The sequence below is a fragment of the Engystomops pustulosus genome, chromosome 10 (assembly GCF_040894005.1).
Source record: "Engystomops pustulosus chromosome 10, aEngPut4.maternal, whole genome shotgun sequence".
Lineage (NCBI taxonomy): Eukaryota > Metazoa > Chordata > Amphibia > Anura > Leptodactylidae > Engystomops > Engystomops pustulosus.
In genome coordinates, this window is record NC_092420.1 from 35,292,782 (window position 1) to 35,314,999 (window position 22,218).

At 44.3% G+C, this 22,218-nt stretch overlaps 1 protein-coding gene across 1 annotated transcript in view; it reads left to right on the forward strand.

The window, feature by feature from the left end:
• Positions 1-22,218, forward strand: part of LOC140105103 (cytochrome P450 2D15-like) — a 65,411-nt gene that overhangs the window by 29,162 nt on the left and 14,031 nt on the right. Inside the window, exons 3-5 of the mRNA XM_072129003.1 lie at positions 12,943-13,095; positions 17,205-17,362; positions 21,803-21,976. Coding sequence (XP_071985104.1) covers positions 12,943-13,095; positions 17,205-17,362; positions 21,803-21,976 — 485 coding nt within the window. The remainder of the gene's footprint in view (positions 1-12,942; positions 13,096-17,204; positions 17,363-21,802; positions 21,977-22,218) is intronic.

Below are 22,218 nucleotides of genomic sequence, written 5' to 3' on the forward strand. Positions count from 1 at the left end.
GCTTCATTTTCACTAGATTGGTAGTGGGGGGTACCCCCGAGGTACCAGTACAATAGAAACCCCCAAGTAGTGAACTCATTTTGGAAAGGGCACCCCTCAAAGAATGTATGTAGGCTTGTATGAGCATTTTAACCCCCAACACGCTGGCCAAAATTGAATGCAAAGTAAAGGGTGCAGAGTAAAAATTGTGTTTTTATCTCAAAAATGTCATTTTAGTGCCTCATATACTGTGCCCAACCCATGCCACTTTAGACAAACACCCCAAAAATCATTCTGCGGGTTGTCCCGAGTACAGCAATACCACACATGTGCCAATAATTTACAGGCTGGGCACACGGCAGGGGTCAGGAAGAAAGAAGCACAATTTAGGTTTTCAAGCTTCATTTTCACTAGATTGGTAGTGGGGGGTACCCCCGAGGTACCAGTACAATAGAAACCCCCAAGTAGTGAACTCATTTTGGAAAGGGCACCCCTCAAAGAATGTATGTAGGCTTGTATGAGCATTTTAACCCCCAACACGCTGGCCAAAATTGAATGCAAAGTAAAGGGTGCAGAGTAAAAATTGTGTTTTTATCTCAAAAATGTCATTTTAGTGCCTCGTGTACTGTGCCCAACCCATGCCACTTTAGACAAACACCCCAAAAATCATTCTGCGGGTTGTCCCGAGTATGGCAATACCACACATGTGCCAATAATTTACAGGCTGGGCACACGGCAGGGGTCAGGAAGAAAGAAGCACAATTTAGGTTTTCAAGCTTCGTTTTCACTAGACTGGTAGTGGGGGGTACCCCCGAGGTACCAGTACAATAGAAACCCCCAAGTAGTGAACCCATTTTGGAAAGGGCACCCCTCAAAGAATGTATGTAGGCTTGTATGAGCATTTTAACCCCTAAGGTGCTGGCTAAAATGTAATACAAAGTGAGTAGTGCAGAGAAACAATTGTATTGCAATTTATCAAATATGCCATTGAAGTAACAAAAGTATTTTGCCCAACTCATGCCACTGGGGAAAAACACATCAAAAATAATTCTGCGGGTTACCCCGGTTAGGGCAATACCCCATAGGAGGCAATAATCTGTAGGATGGAGACACGGCAGGGCTCAAAAGGGAATAACTTGTTGGAGCACAGACATTGTACATTTTTTTTCTTTTTGGCATCATGAAAGATTTGTAGATGCCAATAGGGGCCAGTACAGTAGAAACCCATAAGAACTGACCTTATTTTGGAAACTACACCCCTCCATGAATTAATCTAGGGGTATAGTTAGCATTTTAACCCCACAGGTGGACCCCTGAAAAAGTGCATAATGGATAGTGCATAGTAAAAAATATCCATTATGTCATTTTGTGCCCAGCTGCTGCCATGGGAGACAAACACCCTAAAAATCATGATGCATGTTTTCCCGGGTAAAGCATACGGGACAGTAATCTACAGGCTGGGCACATGGCAGGGCTTAGAAGGGAAGGTGCGGCATGCGGCATGATGTATAAGCTGTGCGTCAGGGTAACAACAGGGTACTCTAAAAATCCAGGGATGTATGATAAATTCGGAAGCAATCTTTCATACATAACCCTGGTTTTTCTGGGCATGTCTCACAGTGATGAATGGTGTCCTTCCGAATGCCATTTTTGGAGCACACCCTGCACCTCTTTTGTGACCTTCCCTTGCTGGCTGTTTGGGGAACTACTCCTGGAAAGTGCTGCCCTGGGACAATACGTGATGGGGCCTCACTTCCAAAAGTGCTAGCACTCCCCCCTTCCTGGTCTCCAAAAAGAAAGTACTTTATTACCACCTCTTGAAATTCCAGGAAAGTTCCCCTCTGGCCGGCATATCGATGCAGCACATAAGCATTATACAATGCCATCTGCATGATGTGCACGGCCAGCTTCTTGTACCACACCCTCGACTTCCGCATGGCATTGTACGGCTGAAGCACCTGGTCAGACAAGTCCACCCCTCCCATGTATTTGTTATAATCTAAAATACAGTCTGGCTTGGGGGTTTCTGTACTGGCACCTCGTACTGGGACAGGGGTGGTGGTGTGCTCATGTATTGTGGTTAATACAAGGACCTCTCTCTTGTCCTTGTACTTAACACACAATACAGAGTCGCTGCATAGTGCCCTGCTTTCGTGCCTTTTAAGTTTTTGCCCTAGCAACGACTTAGGGAGACCTCTCTGATTTCTGCGTACAGTGCCGCATGCCGCAGTATTTCTGGAAGAGAGGCACTTGAACAGGGTGGTGCTGGTGTAGAAATTGTCCAGGTAGAGGTGGTAGCCCTGGTCCAGCAGTGGGTGCACTAAATCCCACACTATCTCCCCTGTAACACCCAGGAAGGGGGGGCATTCTGGGGGCACTATAGTGGAGTCCTTCCCTTCATATATCCTGAACTTGTATGTGTACCCTGATGAACTTTCGCACAGCTTATACATCTTCACACCATACCTTGCCCTCTTATTGGGCAGGTACTGGCGGAAGTGAAGTCTCCCTTTGAATTGTACCAGGGACTCGTCTATGCTCACATGTTTGGCAGGGGTATATGCCTGGGCAAACTTGGCACTAAAATGATCTAATATGGGCCTGACCTTAAATAACCGATCATAACTGGGGTCACCTCTGGGTGGGCACTGTGTGTTGTCAGTGTAGTACAAAAACTTATGGATGGCTTCAAAGCGCATCCTGCTCATTGCCATGCGGAACATGGGGGTGTGGTACAGTATATCTGAGCTCCAGTAGTCCCTGATTGAAGGCTTTTTTACTATCCCCATAAGGAGTATTATGCCCCAATACTTGTACATCTCTGCTGCAGTGACAGGGGTCCACCTGTAGGGTTGTGCATAAAAGGACGTGGGGTTTTGGGCAATATGTTGTGCAGCGTAGAGATTTGTCTGAAATATAATAATATTCAGCAGCGCCTCATCAAAAAAAAACTTTAAAAAGTCCACAGCTCTGAGCCCTGTCGTGTCAAAGTTAATTCCAGGATGGCCCAAAAAGTCAGGGACCTGAGGGGTATAATTATCTGGGGCTACCCATGTGGGGTCAGTGGAAGCCCCAGACGCTTCTCCTGCAGAAGTCCCAGGCACTTCTCCTGCAGAAGTCCCAGGCACTTCTCCTGCAGAAGTCCCAGGCACTTCTCCTGCAGAAGTCCCTGGAACCCTACGGCGCCTTCTTGGGGGTCCTTCCAGGTCACTGGAAGATGAGCAGGAGGATGATGATAGGTAAAAGGGACCATCATCCCCACTAGCTGACTCGGTGTCAGAGGCAAGCATGTTATATGCCTCCAACACGGTGTACGTCTTCTGAGACATTGCACACAAAAAAAATAGAGAACTAGAAAAATTAGATAATGTGCACCAAACTACACGGATAAACCGTCTAGCAGGCACACAAAAAAAAATATATAATGCACACCAAACTACACGGACAAGCCGCACAGATGGCACACACAAAAAATAATGTGCACTAAACTACACGGACAAGCCGCACAGATAGCACACAAAAAAAATAATGCGCACTAAACTACACGGACAAGCCGCACAGATAGCACACACAAAAAATAATGTGCACTAAACTACACGGACAAGCCGCACAGATGGCACACACAAAAAATAATGTGCACTAAACTACACGGACAAGCCAAACAGATAGCACACAAAAAAAAAAAATAATGCGCACCAAACTACACGGACAAGCCGCACAGATGGCACACACAAAAAATAATGTGCACTAAACTACACGGACAAGCCACACAGATAGCACACAAAAAAAAAAAAGATAATGCGCACCAAACTACACGGACAAGCCGCACAGATGGCACACACAAAAAATAATGTGCACTAAACTACACGGACAAGCCGCACCGATAGCACACAAAAAAAAAAAAGATAATGCGCACCAAACTACACGGACAAGCCGCATAGATGGCACACACAAAAAATAATGCGCACTAAACTACACGGACAAGCCGCACAGATAGCACACAAAAAAAAAAGATAATGTACACCAAACCACACGGACCAGCCACACAGATGGCACACAAAAGATAATGCGCACTAAACTACACGGACAAGCCGCACAGATAGCACACAAAAAAAATAATGCGCACTAAACTACACGGACAAGCCGCACAGATAGCACACAAAAAAAAAGATAATGCACACCAAACCACACGGAGCAGCCGCACAGATGGCACACACAAAAAATAGCTAAGTACGGGTACACCTACAGCGCTCTGGAAAAAAATAATACCAGGCACCGAAAAAAAACCTATGTGCACCGCGCAAAAAGGCGCTACAAATGCACCTAGCTTGCCCTAAGACAAACTAACTATCGCTAAGACTGCTAAAGATTCTGTGCAGCGCTATTCACACTGAAAAGTGCGTCCAGTGCAGAACAACGCTAACACAGCGCACTGAAAAGTGCGTTTGGGTTCAGAAGGGACAGACAGGGAAAAACGGAAGACACGTGGGATCACACAAGGCGATCACACAGGGAACACACAGGACACAGGAAAAAACAGATAGGGATAGGGATTTGTAGGGAACAATAGGGATCAGATAAGGATCAGAACACTATTTATAGTGTAAAAGTGTATTTTGGTGCACACAGTAACGCTCTTTCCTCTCTCCAGCGATACCAAACCAAAATGGTGCCGCTGGAGGAAGAGGAAAGGGCTAAAACCACGTTTTTTAGCCTAAAATCGGCGGGTGGGACCGATATGATTGGTCGGGTGACGGAGACAGGAACTCCTCCTGCCTCTGTCACCCAAATCTCGCCCCGATGTCACCACGCGCTGAGCGCTAATCGTCGGAAGCTGCGCAGTACAGCTACGGCGCGGAGCGCTAAGGGGTTAATATTTCAGACTAGCTGTAATTTAGTCTATGGTGCCTTTTCTCCCAGGATTTTAGGCATCTGTGTCCCTATGGTTTCCATATCACATGTTTATGTTACCTCCTGCCATTCGTGGGTTTTTCCTGGTTATGAAACGTATCTGCTCCCACAGAAATGTCCCTGGACTTTAAGGGTTCCTAACCCACTAGTTCTTTGTAATGGAATTCTGTTTTGATGCTGAATGACCTCTGTGTTTATGACCGTGTCCTGATTTACCACTTGATCCCTAAATATTGTTCCTATACTTTTGACTGTTCGCAGTGGCGTAACTAGGAGAAGCAGGGCCCCGTAGCAGATTTTTGCATTGGGCCCCCCTTAAAAATATTCATACATAAACACACGTTTATACAATCACTAACATTTACACACTTAAATACACAACATAACATTCTACACTCACTTTTATACACTCGTCCACACATACATATGTATACACTCATATGCACACATTTATATACTCATCTATACATTTATACACTAATACATACAGTATATACAAACTCCCTGTACATACATACAGTATATATGCATCAAAGTTGCATGCATACTGTTTATATACACACATACTGTGTATATATACAGTATATACACACACAAAATGCATACAGCATATAATCACACATTCAGTATATGCAGCATATACACACAAACAACATATACACACACACAGCATATACACACATACACACACACACACCATATACACACACACACACACACCTATACACACACCCCCATCATATACACACACACAGCATATACACATGCACACACAGCATATACACATGCACACACTATATACACACACACCCACCATATACACACACACCCACCATATACACACACACACACAGCATATACACACACACCCACCATATACACACACACACAGCATATACACACACACCATATAAACACACACCATATAAACACACACACAGCATACTTACACAGCATACACGCACAGCATACACGCACCATATACACACGCACCATATACACACGCACCATATACACACACACACCATATATACACACACACCATATACACACACACACCATATACACACACACACCATATACACACACACCGCATACACACACACCGCATACACACACACAGCATACACACACACAGCATACACACACACAGCATACACACAGCATACACATATATAGCATACAATCATTAACTATACACACATATTTAGGGACTTACATTTCTTGCAGACCGGCTGATGTGTAGTGGGGTGGGTCGGTTAGGCATCCTGCGAGCCTAGGAATTGTGCTGGCCGGGCAGCCACGGCAGCAACATGGCGGCAGCAGTGTGGAGGAAGGGCGGCCGCGGGACCAGGGTGCCGGATGGGCGGCCGCGGGAGCAGCATTGAGTGCTGGCGGACAGCTCCCGGACCAGTGTGCCGGCCGGACGGCCGTGAGAGTATCATGCCGGCCGGGCGGCCATGGGAGCAGGGGGTGTGGAGGGTGGGTGGCACACTGCGGGAGCAGTGTGCTGGCCGCATGGCCTTAGGACCAGGCTACCGGCCGTGAGTACATTATGCAGGGCAGGCAGCCACAGGAGCAGTGTGGAGGGCTGATGGGCAGCTGCGGGAGCAGTTTGCCGGGCGAGGGACCAGGGTACCATTGTGGCGGGCAGGCATCTGCGGAAACAGTGTGGAGCACCGGTGTGCAGCTCCCGGACCAGTGTACCGGCGGTGCGGCAGTGGGACCGAGGTAACGGCCGGGCGGCTGCGGGAGCAGCATGCCTGCCGGGCACCCGCGGTAACAGCATTGAGAACGGTCAGGCCGTACCGGCCGGGCAGCCGTGGGAGCAGCGTAGTGGGCGGCTGCAGGAGCAGCGGGGCGGGGCGGGACGGGTCAGAAACTCTGGGGCGGGCGGGATAAAGAGGGGGCGGGCCATGGGATTGATCTTTACCTTAATGCGCCGTATAGCAGGGCCCGGGCGGCGTTCAGACCGTGTACGGAAATGCAGCGCAGTCTGCAGACATTGTGATTGTGCCACTGCCCGGGCCCCTGAAGCTCCCGGGCCCCGTAGCAATCGCTACGGCTGCTACGGCGGTAGTTACGCCACTGACTGTTCGTGAAGAACTCAGCTTTAACCAGACTTTAACTCTAGGCTGTTTGCAAAGATCTTCAGTTTGTTTTTGACTCCTTTAAAACTTAGTCAACCCTGACTTTACCTTGTCTGCTTGCTTCTCAGGTGCCTTACACTGGGGTAGCTAAATTTGCCTAGGTCAACTGTAAGCTATGCGAGACTCACGGTTGGTTTTAGACCAAGAATGGCCATGAGCAAAGGGGTGCCTGTCAATCCATGAAGTCCCCGAGTCCTACTGTAAAATCTCATTCAGTAAATTCACAAATCTTTGTGGTCCATCACCACAAAAAATGTTTTGATAATTCCAACAGAAATCACAGCAGGATAAACCGGCAGCATAAATTGACATCATACACCATATACTGGCGCATCATGCTCCAGTTTATAATTCAAACTCCACTCCTGAAAAATATCTGGCCAAATTGCCAGGTCCAGGGTACAAGCCATGATAAATCCCCTTCCCCAATTTGCATTGAAAAAACCTCAGCATGTCAATTTTCGCTGTGAACAGGGCTGACACTTGGAATTTTGTGGTCCCTTAATGGCTAATTTTGTGGCCCCCCCTAATGCCACAATGGGGCTTATTTACTAAGGGACAGGCGTTTAGAATTATGTCACACGCGATTGGATTGTGGTGCATCGGCTTTCACGCAACAGAAATCGGGAGGCGGGCCGTCGGACAATCCGACTGATTTGGACAAACCGCAGGATTTAACTTTCAATTTGTGGGCGCACAATCTTCTTGAATCGCGGCAGATGTGCATTCCGGTCGGACAACGCACTTTCGGGGATAGCGCAGGTAAGTAAATGTGCCCCAATATTTCATTTTCTTATTCTACTACAACACATTATAAATATTTGAGGTATTTATTATCGATGCTATCCAGGAGTATCTCGCTGTATGTAACTTTATGACATAGCACCAACGTAGGTTTATGAGGGATTGGTCCTGTCAGTCGAATTTGATCAGCTTCCATGAGGAGGTAAGTTCTAGACTGGACCTGGGGGAAGTTGTGGATGTTGTATATCAGGACTTTTCCAAGGCATTTGATATAATAAGTTTACACAGTAGAGTTTCAATATTTGCAGATTATATTAAGCTGTAAAGTAATTAATATCAAGGCATATAATATAACATTACAGAGGGATTTGTAGAAGCTGGAGGAATGGGCGTAGAAATGGTTAATGAGCTTTAATGTAGATAAATGTAAGGTTATGCACTTGGGTCATTTTAACAAAATGTACAATTATGTTCTAAACATTTAATTACTTGGTAAAACAGAAGCTGAAAATGACTTGGTTGGGGTGGGGGTTGTTGGATGTTAAATATAATTTTAGTGACCAGTGCCAGGCAGCTTCTAATAAAGCAAATGAAATTATGGGATTTATTAAGAGAGGCATGGATTCTGCCCATAGTTTTGCCCTTATACAAGGTCAGACCACACATGTAATATTATGTATAGTTATTGGCACGATTATATAAAGATGCCATGGTGGTACTGGATCAGGTGCAGAGGACAGCATCCAAGATAATTAGGGAATGGCGGAGTAGAATTCAATTATAGATAACAAAACTTGGAGTTATTCAACATAAAAAAAGATGGCTGACGGGAGACCTCATTACAATGTACAAATACCTGAACGGGCAGTACAAGGATCTCTCCAAATATCTTTTTATACCTAATACTTTGACTAGAAAATGGGGGTTTCCTATATAGCTAGAGGAGATATGTTTCTATCATCACCATAGAAATGATTATTTACTGTAAGAGCAGTGAGACTATGGCACTATATAATGCAGGAAGTTGTTATAGAGCAGTGGTCTTCAACCGCCAGGTCATAGCCTAAAACCGGGCCATGGAGCAGCCGGTAGAGAGCCACAGTCCAGTGTTTGAAGACCACTAGTATATGAAAGTAAAAAAAATCGATACTCAACTCCAGCACCTCCTGCTTCTCCTCATCTCAGAATGCCCTCAGTGCGGGTAGAGGAAGGTCTGTGCTGTTTGCTCGCACGCAACCTCTATGATGATGTCTTTAAGGGTGACACAGCCGCTTCATACCTTGTGTATGTAGGCAGTGAGCATAGACGTGCCTCTGCTCGCACTGCCAGGAATCTGAGGATAGAAGAAGCTAGGGCTGCGGGGTGAAGAGGAGTGTCTGAGGTAAGTGCTTTCTTTATTATTTTTATAGGGCATCTGCTGTGGACATTTCATTAGTGGGGGGGAGAACTCCTGGGGACATTTTATGGGTGGAAAAGCACTGCGAGGGGTATTTAATGGGGGAAGGGAGCACTGCTGGGGGCATTTTATGGGGAGGAGCACTGCTGGGGACATGTCATTAGTGTGGGGGGGGGGGACTCCTGGGGACATTTTATGGATGGGAAAGCACTGCGAGGGGCATTTAATGGGGTAAGAGTTGCAGCAGCATTTCCCAACTTAGGCCTATACTCCAGGCCAAGATTTCCCAGTTTTTTGTGGTAAAATTAGGTATAAGTCAGCTTATACTTGTGTATATGTGGTATGTATATTTCTTTCCTCACAGTGAAAAGCCCAAAGACAAGGGGACATTATAGTTTGGTTAGATATGGACTATTTGTGGGGCACACAATTTTATTTTCCAGGGTCCATGGTGAGTTACCTGCCCCGGTCCCTGGTAAAAATTTTTAGGTGCAGCCGGTCCCCAGATACAAAAAAGTTGGGGAACACTGTTATAGATGATCATAACTGTAATAAAACTATGGCCAGGGCAGTTTCTACATAAATTGTTAAAATATACAGAATGTTCTCCCGATTTTAGCATAAACAGCCCCCACGAACCTAAAATATTAGAAACATGCATTTATGTATGGATTATAGCGTATGCAGCACTATCCCACTAAGATAGCTTAGACATTGCTCCCCCCGAATTAATTCTAACATTTACAGTGCCCCCCATAAATTAAATGTACAGAGTCTTTCAAATTGTAATATTGTGCCTGTCGTGAATTATTATAATAGAAATTTACATATATACTTTCCCAGAATAAAGCTTAGTACATATATATATAGCCCCAGTATGAGTTCAATACATAAGTATATGCAACATCCCCCACCGGGGCCTAGCCTTTTCTCGGGGCCTGGAGTCAGCCGGGGCCCACAGTACCTGAGTGGCTGACGGTTGCGGCCTAGGCACGCTATTGTCACGGTGCTTGGTATGGGGAACCGGAGGGCTGTCCTACAGCCTGGCAGGTCTCCAGCAGGGTGGTGTTGGCAAGAAATGATGAGGGAGAGGCTGCTATAGCTGATCTCCCTGGGGCAACCCTTTGGTGTCTAGAGTATGAGTCTCTGTGCGGTGGAAGGATGCCCGTGATGGTAACAGCCTTAGTAGCAGGGACCAGACAGAGGCAGAGGTTGAACAAAAACAACTTACAGTTCTTTATTGGAACCGACAGGAACCGCAGCAACGTGCCTTTAAAAGAATGGTGGAGTGCTGAGATGCATTTGGAGGGAGCCACAGGAGGTATATCGCCAGCCTGGATGCAGAGGGCAGGCTGGGAGGTAGCTGTGTCCTAATAGGAAGCTTCAGCTTGTCCTGGAGTGCTTCAGGTATCACCCTTGAAGGTAGGATGATACCCCTTTCCTCACTAACTCTTATCTATTAGCTCCACTCTTCAGAGGCAGGGGCTAGGCTCTTCCTGCTCTGGTATGGTATGCTGGCTGAATAGAGTCTGGACTGGGATAACCCAGTCTGCTTCTTCTCATCTGAGCTAGGCTAAAACTAGTCTCTTCTAGTGTCCTGCAGACCCTCAGGTCTGCCTGGAACTGAGCTCTGGAATATTCCTGGCCAGGGGTTTTGTAGCCCCTAGGTCAGGTGGTGGCTGCTCCTCCAATTACATCTCAGCTTACATTGGGCAGAATGCAATACAAGTGATTGGACGACAGATCTTGCATCATACAAAACACTTAACTCCTGCCTTGCCAGGCAGGATCTACCACTGCAATGTCCCCTGTGTGATGTAGTGACATGCTGTGGGACGTATTCGCAAGCACTCCTTCGCCTTGCATCGGCGAGGGTGTTGCATATAGTATTAGAACTGAGATTCGTATAGAAGCATAGCACTAGGACCGATTCCCACTCCCTATATACATATATTGTATACAGTATCCCAAATTATTTTACATATGTACAGGGCCCTCTAATTTACATGTATGCAGCATCCCATAATGAATGGTTACATGCAGTAACCCCTTTTAATTCATACTATGCACTCTGTCAGAAATATAGATATATACTGTTCCCCCCCGCTATTAAATGCCATCCTCTCTTTATTATATATATATTTATATATATATATATATATATATATATATATACACTATGCCCCTCTATATTAGATATATACGTGATGATGCATGTGTATAGATATCATTGACCACTAAGGCATCACCCTTGCAGGACGGGAGCACTGTGCTAATAACCACAGGGAGAAAACAAAAGAATCCAAATAATGAATATTCAGAACGGCAGCTTATAGAGATGATAAATATCCCCCAGAATATATGTATCCCACACACTGCCCCCCAGTATATATGTATCCAACACACTGCCCCCAGTATATATGTATCCAACACACTGGCCCCCAGTATATATGTATCCAGTACACTACCCCCCCATATATGGGTATCCAGCACACTGCACCCCCGAGCAGTATATAGGTAGCCAGCCCACTGCAGCCGCCCACTATATAGATAGCCAGCACACCGCCCCCCCCCCAGTGTATAGGTAGCCCAGCAAACTGCACCCCCTACCTTCAGAATATAGGTAGGCTTCACGTTAACAAAATATCAGTAATCTCAGCAGTTCCTTTTCTCTTCAGCAGCAGTGTGGGAAGAGCAAGCTACGTGCGCTCGGCCAGCGCACATACTATGATGTCAGATAGCTGGGTCACAACAAGAGTGCATCAAGACAAAATTACACAGCCCCCTCCCCCAGGATATATGTATCCAGCACACTGCCTCATAAGCCAAACTCATAGCAAGAAGTCACCACAGTCCCAAGTGAGAGATGCAAAGAGGGTAATTAGGAAACGGGGGGAAGATTTACTTACCCGGTCCATTCGCGATCCAGCGGCGCGTTCTCTGCGGTGGATTCGGGTCTGGCCGGGATTCACTAAGGCAGTTCCTCCAATGTCTGCGCTGAAGTTCCCTGGAATGCACTGATCTTCACCAAGCCGGACCGAGTGAAGGTAAGCGCTAGTCCCGCAACACTTTTTTTAAAAAAATGCGTCGGTTTTTCCGAATCCGTCGGTTTTTCGTTCGGCCACGCCCCCGATTTCCGACGCGTGCATGCCAGCGCCGATGCGCCACAATCCGATCGCGTGCACCAAAATCCCGGGGCAATTCAGGGAAAATCTGCGCAAATCGGAAATATTCGGGTAACACGTCGGGAAAACGCAAATCGGGCCCTTAGTAAATGACCCCCAATGTATCATGAACAAGAGTTCTGGTATAGCAGTATTTGTACTAAAATAAATAATATGGTGCCACACATTTAAGAGTTTTTTTATACCTGTAAAATAGGCTGCAGAGATGTAAGTGAGCAGCTGCTACTCAGAGTTTTTATTCTTACCTGCCTCTCAGCCCAGCACTGCCAACAGGAGACATGACAGCTCACTAATGTAGAAGAAACTAATAGAAAAATGGCACAGATAAGCTTTTTTTTCCTTAAAAAATTATTTTGTTTAATATTATCACTTGTACTATTTATTTCTGACATAAAGTAAAATTGCTACATTTTTGGCAAAATACTATTTTACTGTATCAAGTATCTAATTCCTGTCATCTGACAAGGCTAAGTAAAGGTTTTGTTGATCTATGTGGATGTTGTGTAAAAAATGTTATATTTCTTGTAGTATTGTGGGCCACCAGTAATTTATTCCATGGGTTTTGTGTTTCTGTTAGGCTTAGTATTAGCCCGATATGGAATCTCATGGAAAGAACAACGAAGATTTACCCTAACTACCCTTAGAAACTTTGGCATGGGCAAGAAATCGCTGGAAGAGAGAGTGACAGAAGAAGCACAGTTCTTGTGTTCGGCATTTAAATCTCAGAAAGGTGGGTTCCCCATTTTTCTATAAAAAATATAGTAATATGATTAGAATTATATGATTAGAATAAATCATATATTAACTATTTAATAGATTTATTAATGATATAGAGCAGTGGTGGCGAACCTATGGCACGGGTGCCAGAGGTGGCACTCAGAACCCTTTCTTTGGGCACTCAGGCCATCACTCCAGGACAGAGTTCACCAAACAGGACCAAATCCATCAAATCTTGCTGCAGTCCCAGGCAACCTATGAGATGCTGCACTCAGCGCTATATTACATCGACACTTCATTGGCTGTTTGGAACTGCTTGAAAAGTGAGAAGGTGTTGATAGAACTGCATTATCTATGTAGGTCCTCCTGCTGGCACTTTACAGTAAATAAGTGGATTTTGGTTGTAGTTTGGGCACTCGGTCTCTAAAAGATTCGCCATCACTGATATAAAGGTAGGAATTAATAGCACTGTGTCTATTTTTGCCGATCACACCAAGCTGTGTAGTGTAATACAGTCTATGGAGGATGTTCATAGGCTGCAGGGTGACTTGGACAAACTGAAGTTTTGGTCATCCACTTGGCAAATGAGGTTTAATGTGGATAAATGTAAGGTTATGCACCTGGGGGCTAATCATCCAAAGGCAAAATATGTCCTTGGGGGAGTAAATCTGGGAGAGTCCCTTGTTGAGAAGGACCTGGGAGTACTAGTAGATCATAAATTGAATAACAGCATGCAATGTCAATCAGCTGCCTCTAAAGCCAGTAAGATCTTGTCATGTATCAAAAGTGGTATGGACTCTCGTGAAAGGGATGTAATATTACCACTGAACAAGGCATTGGTTCGGCCTCACCTGGAATACGCTGTCCAGTTCTGGGCACTGGTCTATAAAAAGGATGCCCTGGAGCTCGAAAGGGTTCAAGGTAGAGGCACAATAATTATAAGGGCTATGGAGGGTCTTAGTTATGAGAAAAGATTCAAACAACTACGAGGGGACATGATTAATTTATTTAAATGTATGAATGGTCCATACAAAAAATATGGTGGTAAGTTGTTTCAGATTAAATTAAATCAAAAGACGAGGGGGGCACTGTCTGCATCTGGAGAAATCAAGGTTTAATCACCGGAGGCGACAGGGCTTTTTTACTATGAGAACTGTCACTCTGTGGAATAGCCTGCCTCAGGCGCTGGTCACAGCAGGGACAGCAGAGAGCTTCAAGAAGGGTCTAGATGCCTTTTTACACCTAAATAACATTTATGGTAATGTTATATACAATGGTTTCCCCTAAATCCCTTCCTTATCCAATCCCTTCCCTTCCTTGGTTGAACTTGATGGACAAGTGTCTTTTTTCAACCGTATAAACTATCTACAGGCATGGACTTTTGCATAAAATAAAATAAATTCATAGTTAATACGGTTGAACAAAGAAATATGTCCATTAAGTTCAACCGAGAAAAGAAAAGAAGAGAAAGGAATGTAAGGGAAACTATTCTATATTGTAACATAACCATTAATGTCATGAACAAAATCTGTGCCAAAAATGCTCTTCTCTTAGGTTTTATAAAAGATGCTGAAAAAAATAAAGAAATTACCCTGGTCCAGCTTGGCACTTTCTCCCAAGCCTGCTTTCCAGGGTCTTTGTAAGGATTACACAGTACACAGTCACGGGTGGTGCCACGCTGGACAAGAGAGTGGTGAATCAGCCACAGCCTCCCTTTGCCTCCCCATATGCGCACAAGCCATATTCTGCTGTTCTATTGGCACACCCCTCCAACCAATGATATGGAAGTGGCTATGACAGAGACGTGTTCATTTGTGACAGATTCTCCTGCTGTCAAAAAAGAAACTCTAACAGGGTGGGTGCCACTATTAGAGTCTTATAGTAACCTTACTCATGTTTGATATAAGATCCAAACTGCTTCAAAAAAGTCATCTCCTTCTAAATCAATGTAAGAAACCTAGTTACATGGCAGGAGATAATGCCAAACCTGAAAGTCTGCTTCTGCTCCTGTATTCAGCCTCCCCACCATTGCTTTATTCAGTCTCCCTCCACTCAGTCATGTTTAGGGTACATTCACACGTGGTATGCCCTCCGTGTGCTGGAGAGGAGGAGGAGGTGGCCCCTCCTCCCTCCATAGAGAATAGCGGCGCACGGCCGCACACACACCAAAAGATAGAGCATGCTCTATCTTTTTGCGCTGTGCGGCCCGGATCGGTGCTACATATGTGCGGCACCGTATCTGCGCCATGCCGCTATTGCCGTCTATGGGGACGCATGTACGTCCCCACAGACGGCCATGTGAATGAGCCCTTAGCTGTATGATCATCGATAGTTAGGAACCTGCAGGGCTACAGCTTCCATAGTAGCTGGCTTTTTATCCCACTCCCTGCACATCACAAGGCAGAAGGAACAGGTTCCCGAGAGACCTAAGTGTATGCCCAGTGGCGTAACTACCGCCGTAGCAGCCGTAGCAGTTGCTACGGGGCCCATGAGGCTCAGGGGCCCAGGAATGCACGCTCCCTGCAGTGCTTTGGTCCAGGGCTGCACTGCCGGGTCCGGGGCTGCACTGCCGGGTGCCTGCCAGATCATGCCCCCAGGCCCCTACCTCTCTGTCCAGCTACCGCCCACATCTCTCCTCGCCCACCCACCTCTTTCCAGGATCGCCTGCCCGCTCATCTCCCTGACCCGCCCGCCAGCCACCTCTCTGACCCGCCCCCACATCTCCCTGACCCGCCCGCCAGCCACCTCTCTGACCCGCCCCCACATCTCCCTGACCTGACCTGCCCGCCAGCCACCTCTCTGACCCGCCCCCACATCTCCCTGACCCGCCCGCCAGTCACCTCTCTGATCCGCCCGCTCATCTCCCTGACCCGCCCGCCAGCCACCTTTCTGACTCGGCCCCACATCATCTGACCTGCCGCCAGCTACCTCTCTGACTTACCCCCACATCTCCCTGACCCGCCCGCTCATCTCCCTGACCCGCCCGCTCATCTCCCTGACCCGCCCGCTCATCTCCCTGACCCGCCCGCCAGCCACCTCTCTGACCCGCCCCCACATCTCCCTAACCCGCCCGCCCCCAAACTTCCTAAAAGATAAGTATATACATATGTATTTATCTGTATGTATATATGTATTTATATGCATATACTGTGTATACATGTATATGTGTGTATATATATATGATGTGTATATATATATATATATATATATATATATATATATATATATATAATGCGTATACTGTATGAGTTTGTATATACTCTGTGTATTAGTGTATAAATGTATACGAGTGCATAAATGTGTGTATAAGTGTATACTGGGTGCGAGTATACGAGTGTAGAACTTTATATGTGTATATAAAGATGTGTATGTATTAGTGTATAAATGTGTGTAATTGTATAAACATGACTGTATAGGGGTACATTGCCAAGAACATATGGGGGACATATATCTGGCCGCAAAATTGCTGCCGGATATACTTCCCTCATAGGCGTCTATAGCGCCTCGGCTTGGCGAGTACACACTGTTTCGAGCAAGAGAGAGAGCGTGCTCTATCTATGGCCGTAAGAACGGCCATGCGGCTCTATTCGCTATAGAGAGGGGAGGGGTGAGCTGCGCTCACCTCTTCTCTCCAGTGCGCCCGACGTGTGCCTGCCATATAAATATATATATATATATATATATATATATATATATATATATATATATATATTTTAAAGGGAAGGGGGGACCCACACAGAAATCTGCTATGGGGCCCAGCCTCTCCTAGTTACGCACCTGTGTATGCCAGTTATTTCTTCATGCTGCCTCTACCAGTATGCCACCTGGAATCAGCTGTGTTGAGATTTCAAGTATCATGACTGGAAGTATAAATTGTACTTATGCCAATAGCTCTGAATTTTCCTTCTGTAAGATTGGATTTTCTAGGGATTTTCCTCATCCTGCATTACAGAGTACCTGAGCTAAATAGTCATCATTGGCTTGCCACCTTGGAGGTCTATGACAACCCACAATTCACTCCATTGGTGAAAACAGCAGGTACAAACAGGGCATTTTTACACATACATGTATACTTATATTATGTATCATTTCTTAAAAAAAATATTATTGATTTCTCTGCAGGTCAATTCAATCCAAGTTTCCTCATAAACAATGCTGTTAGTAATGTGATCTGTTCCATTGCATTTGGAGATCGGTTTGAGTATGATGATGCGAAGTTCCAACGACTTTTACAGCTTTTTGATACTGCCTTGAAGACTGAATTTGGACTCTTAGCCCAGGTACTTCTAAGCCATATTACATTGCATTTAGAAGGTACTAACTACAAAATATTACAACATACCGTAATCCTATTCTTTATTTACTATTATTTTGACCCTTAAGAGATAAAAAAATGACCACAGCACTTATGCAGCAGATATTTCTTCTTTGGTTGGTATCAATTAGTATTTTGACCCTAATATATTTGCTCTGTAAAGGAGACCAAACTCATTCCAAGATCTTACTATACTTTTGCAAATATCCCCAAGAGATATATTATCTCCCTTGTGCCTGTACTCCACTTCCTTGTTAGGTTTTGCCGGAGAAATACAGTATCTTCATATGTCTATGGTAGGATCTGGGTAGTAAGAGTATAGGATACATGAGTAATAAGTATAGTATAAAAAGACATTAGATATGATACTAATAAATATCCACAATACACACATATTTATTAGATGGCTGATTGTTTAGCATCATTTTATGACAAGAGGAGATCCTACTTTAGGATTCAATAATTCCTCCAGTGGGTTAGTCACATTTTACAAGGCTTATGGGCCCTGGGGCAAAAAAATGACAGGGTATTTCAGTGTTGCTAGAAATAACTCCTAGTGAAATAGTGCTACTAGGGGCCCCCAACTCAACATTCCTATCCTGGCACCACCTGGCATATGCAAGACAGAATTGGCTCTCTGACACACAGTGAATGACAAATGCAAGAGTTGAATTACTCATAGAAGTTAGTCTATGAATATTATACTTAACAATCAGATCAGTTTGTCTAATATATACAGACCAAAAATTTTGGTCACACCTTCTCATTCAAAGAGCTTTCTGTACTTTCATGATTATAAAAATTGTAGAATCACACTGAAGGCATCAAAACTATGACTTAACACATGTGGAATTATATACTTAAAGTATATATACTTGCACACACTTGGCATTCTCTTGATGAGCTTCAAGAGGTAGTCACCTGAAATGGTATGCGTCTTAAAGGAGTTCCCAGAGATGCTTAGCACTTGTTGGCCCTTTTGCCTTCACTCTGTATTCCAGATCCCCATCTCGATTGGGTTCAGGTCTAGTGGAGGCCAGGTCATCTGGCGTAGCACCCCATCACTTTCCTTCCTGGTCAAATAGCCCTTACACAGCCTGGATGTGTGTGGGGTCAATGTCCTGTTGAAACATAATTGATGCTCCAACTAAATGCAAACCGGATGAGATAGCATGCTGCTGCAAGATGCTGTGGTAACCATGCTGGTTCAGTATACCTTCAAATTTGAATAAATACCTAACAGTGTCACCAGAAAAGCACCCCCACACCATCACACCTCCTCCTCCATGCTTCATGGTGGGAACCAGGCATGTAGAGTCCATTCGTTCACCTTTTCTCTGTCGTACAAAGACACTGTGGTTGGAACCAACAATCTCAAATTTGGACTCATCAGACCAAAGCACAGATTTCCAATGGTCCATTCTTTGTGTTCTTTAGCCCAAACAAGTCTTCTGCTTGTTTCCTGTCCTTAGCAGTGGTTTCCTAGCAGCTATTCTACCATGAACTCTGCTGCTCACAGTCTCCTCTTAACAGTTGCTGCAGAGATGTGTCTGCTGTTAGAACTCTGTGTGGCCTTGACCTGGTCTCTAATCTGAGCTGCTATTAACCTGCGAGTTCTGAGGCTGGTGACTCGGATGAACTTATCCTCACAAGCAGAGGTGACTCTTGGTCTTCATTTCCTGGGGTGGGCCTCATGTGAGCCAGTTTCTTTGTAGCACTTGATGGGTTTTGCAAGTCTACTTGGGGACACTTTCAATGTTTTCCCAATTTTTCTGAATGACTGCCCTTCCTTTATTAAAGTAATTTTTCTTTACTTACTAATTTGTGTTATGGCTAGAAAAAACAGCTAACAGTCTATTTAGCAGACCACCTGACTTCTGCATAACACAACTGATGGTCGCAACCCCAATTATAAGGCATGAAATCCCCCTTATTAAACCTGACAGGGCACACCTGTGATGTGAAAACCTTTTCAGGTGACTACCTCTTGAAGCTCATCAAGAGAATGTCAAGAGTGTGCAAAGCAGTAATCAGAGCAAAAGGTGGCTACTTTGAATAACCTAGAATATAATTCCACTTGTGTTAATTCATAGTTTTGATGTCTTCAGTGTGAATCTACAATTTTTATAGTCATGAAAATACAAAAAATATGCAAAGTTTTCCAGGATGGGATAAGGAAAACCAAAAAAACTTTGAATATTTTTCCAGAATCCCCCTAATGGAGCATCCATGGCTATAAGACTCACCACACCTACATGGTGGCCTTAATTGGCAGTCTCCGTACGGAGAACTTACTTCCAAAAATACAGAAAACTCTTTGAATGAGAAGGTGTGCCCAACTAGGTATTAGTGCAGGAAGCAGGGACACACACTGGTTATAGTTTAAATCAAGTGTTTTATTCACACTCATGCAGCTTCAGCAAAGGCATAAACAAAAAAACAAATCCTACTCGTCTGATACAATAGCATGTCCGTATCTATACATGCACCTGGCTGCCTAACCCGCTCTTGGCCAGCAGTATATCAGGAGGCACTCAGTAACCTTTGCTGTATAACCACCTTCCAGCAAAGGTAACTTGCCATTATACACTCCAGTCACACCAGGAACTGCAATCATCTATCTACTGTTTGATCGTCTCAGATGACTGAAGTTATAGATTAGAGCAGTTATTTATTTTCCCGGGCAACGCCGATGGTTACAGATAGTATCATATAGAGTTCCTACAATTCGTTTATTGTATTATATAAAGTGCTCCTCTAATTAACTATAATACATGTCCCCCAACTACCGTATATACTTGAGCATAAGCCAACTCAAACATAAGCCAAGGCACCTAATTTTACCACAAAAAACTGTGATAACCTATTGACTCGAGTATAAGCCTCGCGTGGGAAATGCATTGATCACAATCTCCTGACACTCATGAAATGCCTAGCAGCCTGTCCTCACTCATAACATGCCCAGTAACCTCCCCTCACTCAAAACATGCCCAGCAGCCTCCCCTCACTCATAAAACCCTCAGCAGTCTCTCCTCACTCATAACATGCCCAGTAACCTCCCCTCACTCAAAACATGCCCAGCAGCCTCCCCTCACTCATAAAACCCTCAGCAGCCTATCCTCACTCATAACATGGCCAGCAGCCTCCCCTCACTCATAACATGCCCAGCAGGCTCCACTCTCTAATGAAATGCAATGCAAACACCTTGAAGTTGGGCTCTGCCGAATCTCATATGTGTTTCTGTTGAAAAGCATGCAACTGGCAACAAGTAACCAATGTTTTACATGGTTTGCAAGGAGAGCTTCATTTTTTTAAATCACAGGGTAAAAGGGTGAATATCGGAGAGGTCCAGGGATAACGCCCTTAGTGTGTGGCCCTAGGTTAAACCAGTAAGTTAGCAAAGTGGGTTCACAATCCCCTGCTTGTTCCCTCTCTTTTGCCTGACATTTCCTCAGAGAGAATTCAATTACAGGAACCAACAATAATGTCGGACATTGTTCAACCTCCAATATAAGCCAAGTAAAGCTATTTCAGGACAAGAATTGTGCTGCAAAACTCTGCTTGTATATATGGTAATTAATTAGATTGAACATACTGCTGGCATCTAAAAATGAATCATATTATGTAAAGGGGAGCCTCACCATAATAAATAATAATGTATAGAAACTATATTTTATATATAAACCATATTTCATGTAGTGCCTCTTCAGAATAATTAAAGTATAGTGCCCCTAAGAAAAGCATTATTTAGATAGTAATAGTTTTTATATAAAGTGTATTCAGTAGAATTATACATACAGGAGTATTTATTCTGTTCTCTAGTGGAATGACTGATCTCTATAGGGGGTTGGCATCTAGAGAGTGGCCTCTGCAGAGATAATAATCAATTGTATTCGTGTCTTTAAGATGCTTATGCAACTGCTCACTTTTGTTCCTGTTCTGGTTTAATTGAAAACCATAATCAGCACCGGCAAGGACCCCTCTGTGGGAAAAGGGCTCTTTCAAGTTTACAGCAAATTTTGTAATGGACCACCAAGTGTGGCCTCTACTCTACTGGTCTCTATAGCTGTGCAATTGGTTGGAAGTATGGTACATAATCAAGGCTAGTAAATTAGATGGCAATAATGCATATACAGTATATGGGATTATCTTATTAAACAGTTGTCTCCAAGGATTCAGCTGCTGTTCAGATAGTAGAATTATTGTGAAAGTAAACCTTATATACAGTATAAGCAAAGCAATGCAGATGAATGCTCTTACATTCTCATAGCACATGTAATTTTCTCAGGTTAAGACAGAATCCAGTTGCGGATTGGTCCAGAGGCTATTTGAACTAACAAAAGCCAAATGCTTAAGAAAAAACTCAACTAATCCGAATTTTTAATCTCTTGATTTAACATTTTAGATACTAAATGAAATTCCTATCCTAACAAACATTCCCTGGCTTGTTAACCGTGTGATAGAACCGGAGTATGAGATACTTGAATTCTTAAAGGAAATGGTTTCAGAACATCGGAAAACCTTGAATCCAAATTACATTCGTGATTTTATTGATGCCTACCTAGTGGAGAATGAAAAAGTAAGAACACTTAAAAAAAATAATACATGTATGTTAATTGTCACATTTTAAGGTATAAACAGGCAGCCAGTTACCTGTGTGCATAATAACTTGCCTTTTGCATTGGTAGCATAATGGATTAGATTTATCAAATCTCTTCAACATTTTGCAACATAAACTCAAACTGAGCCACACTGTGAACTTTCATTCTTCAGAATATCAACTTATGCAATACAAATGTTGAAAGCTGAGGAATCCCATAA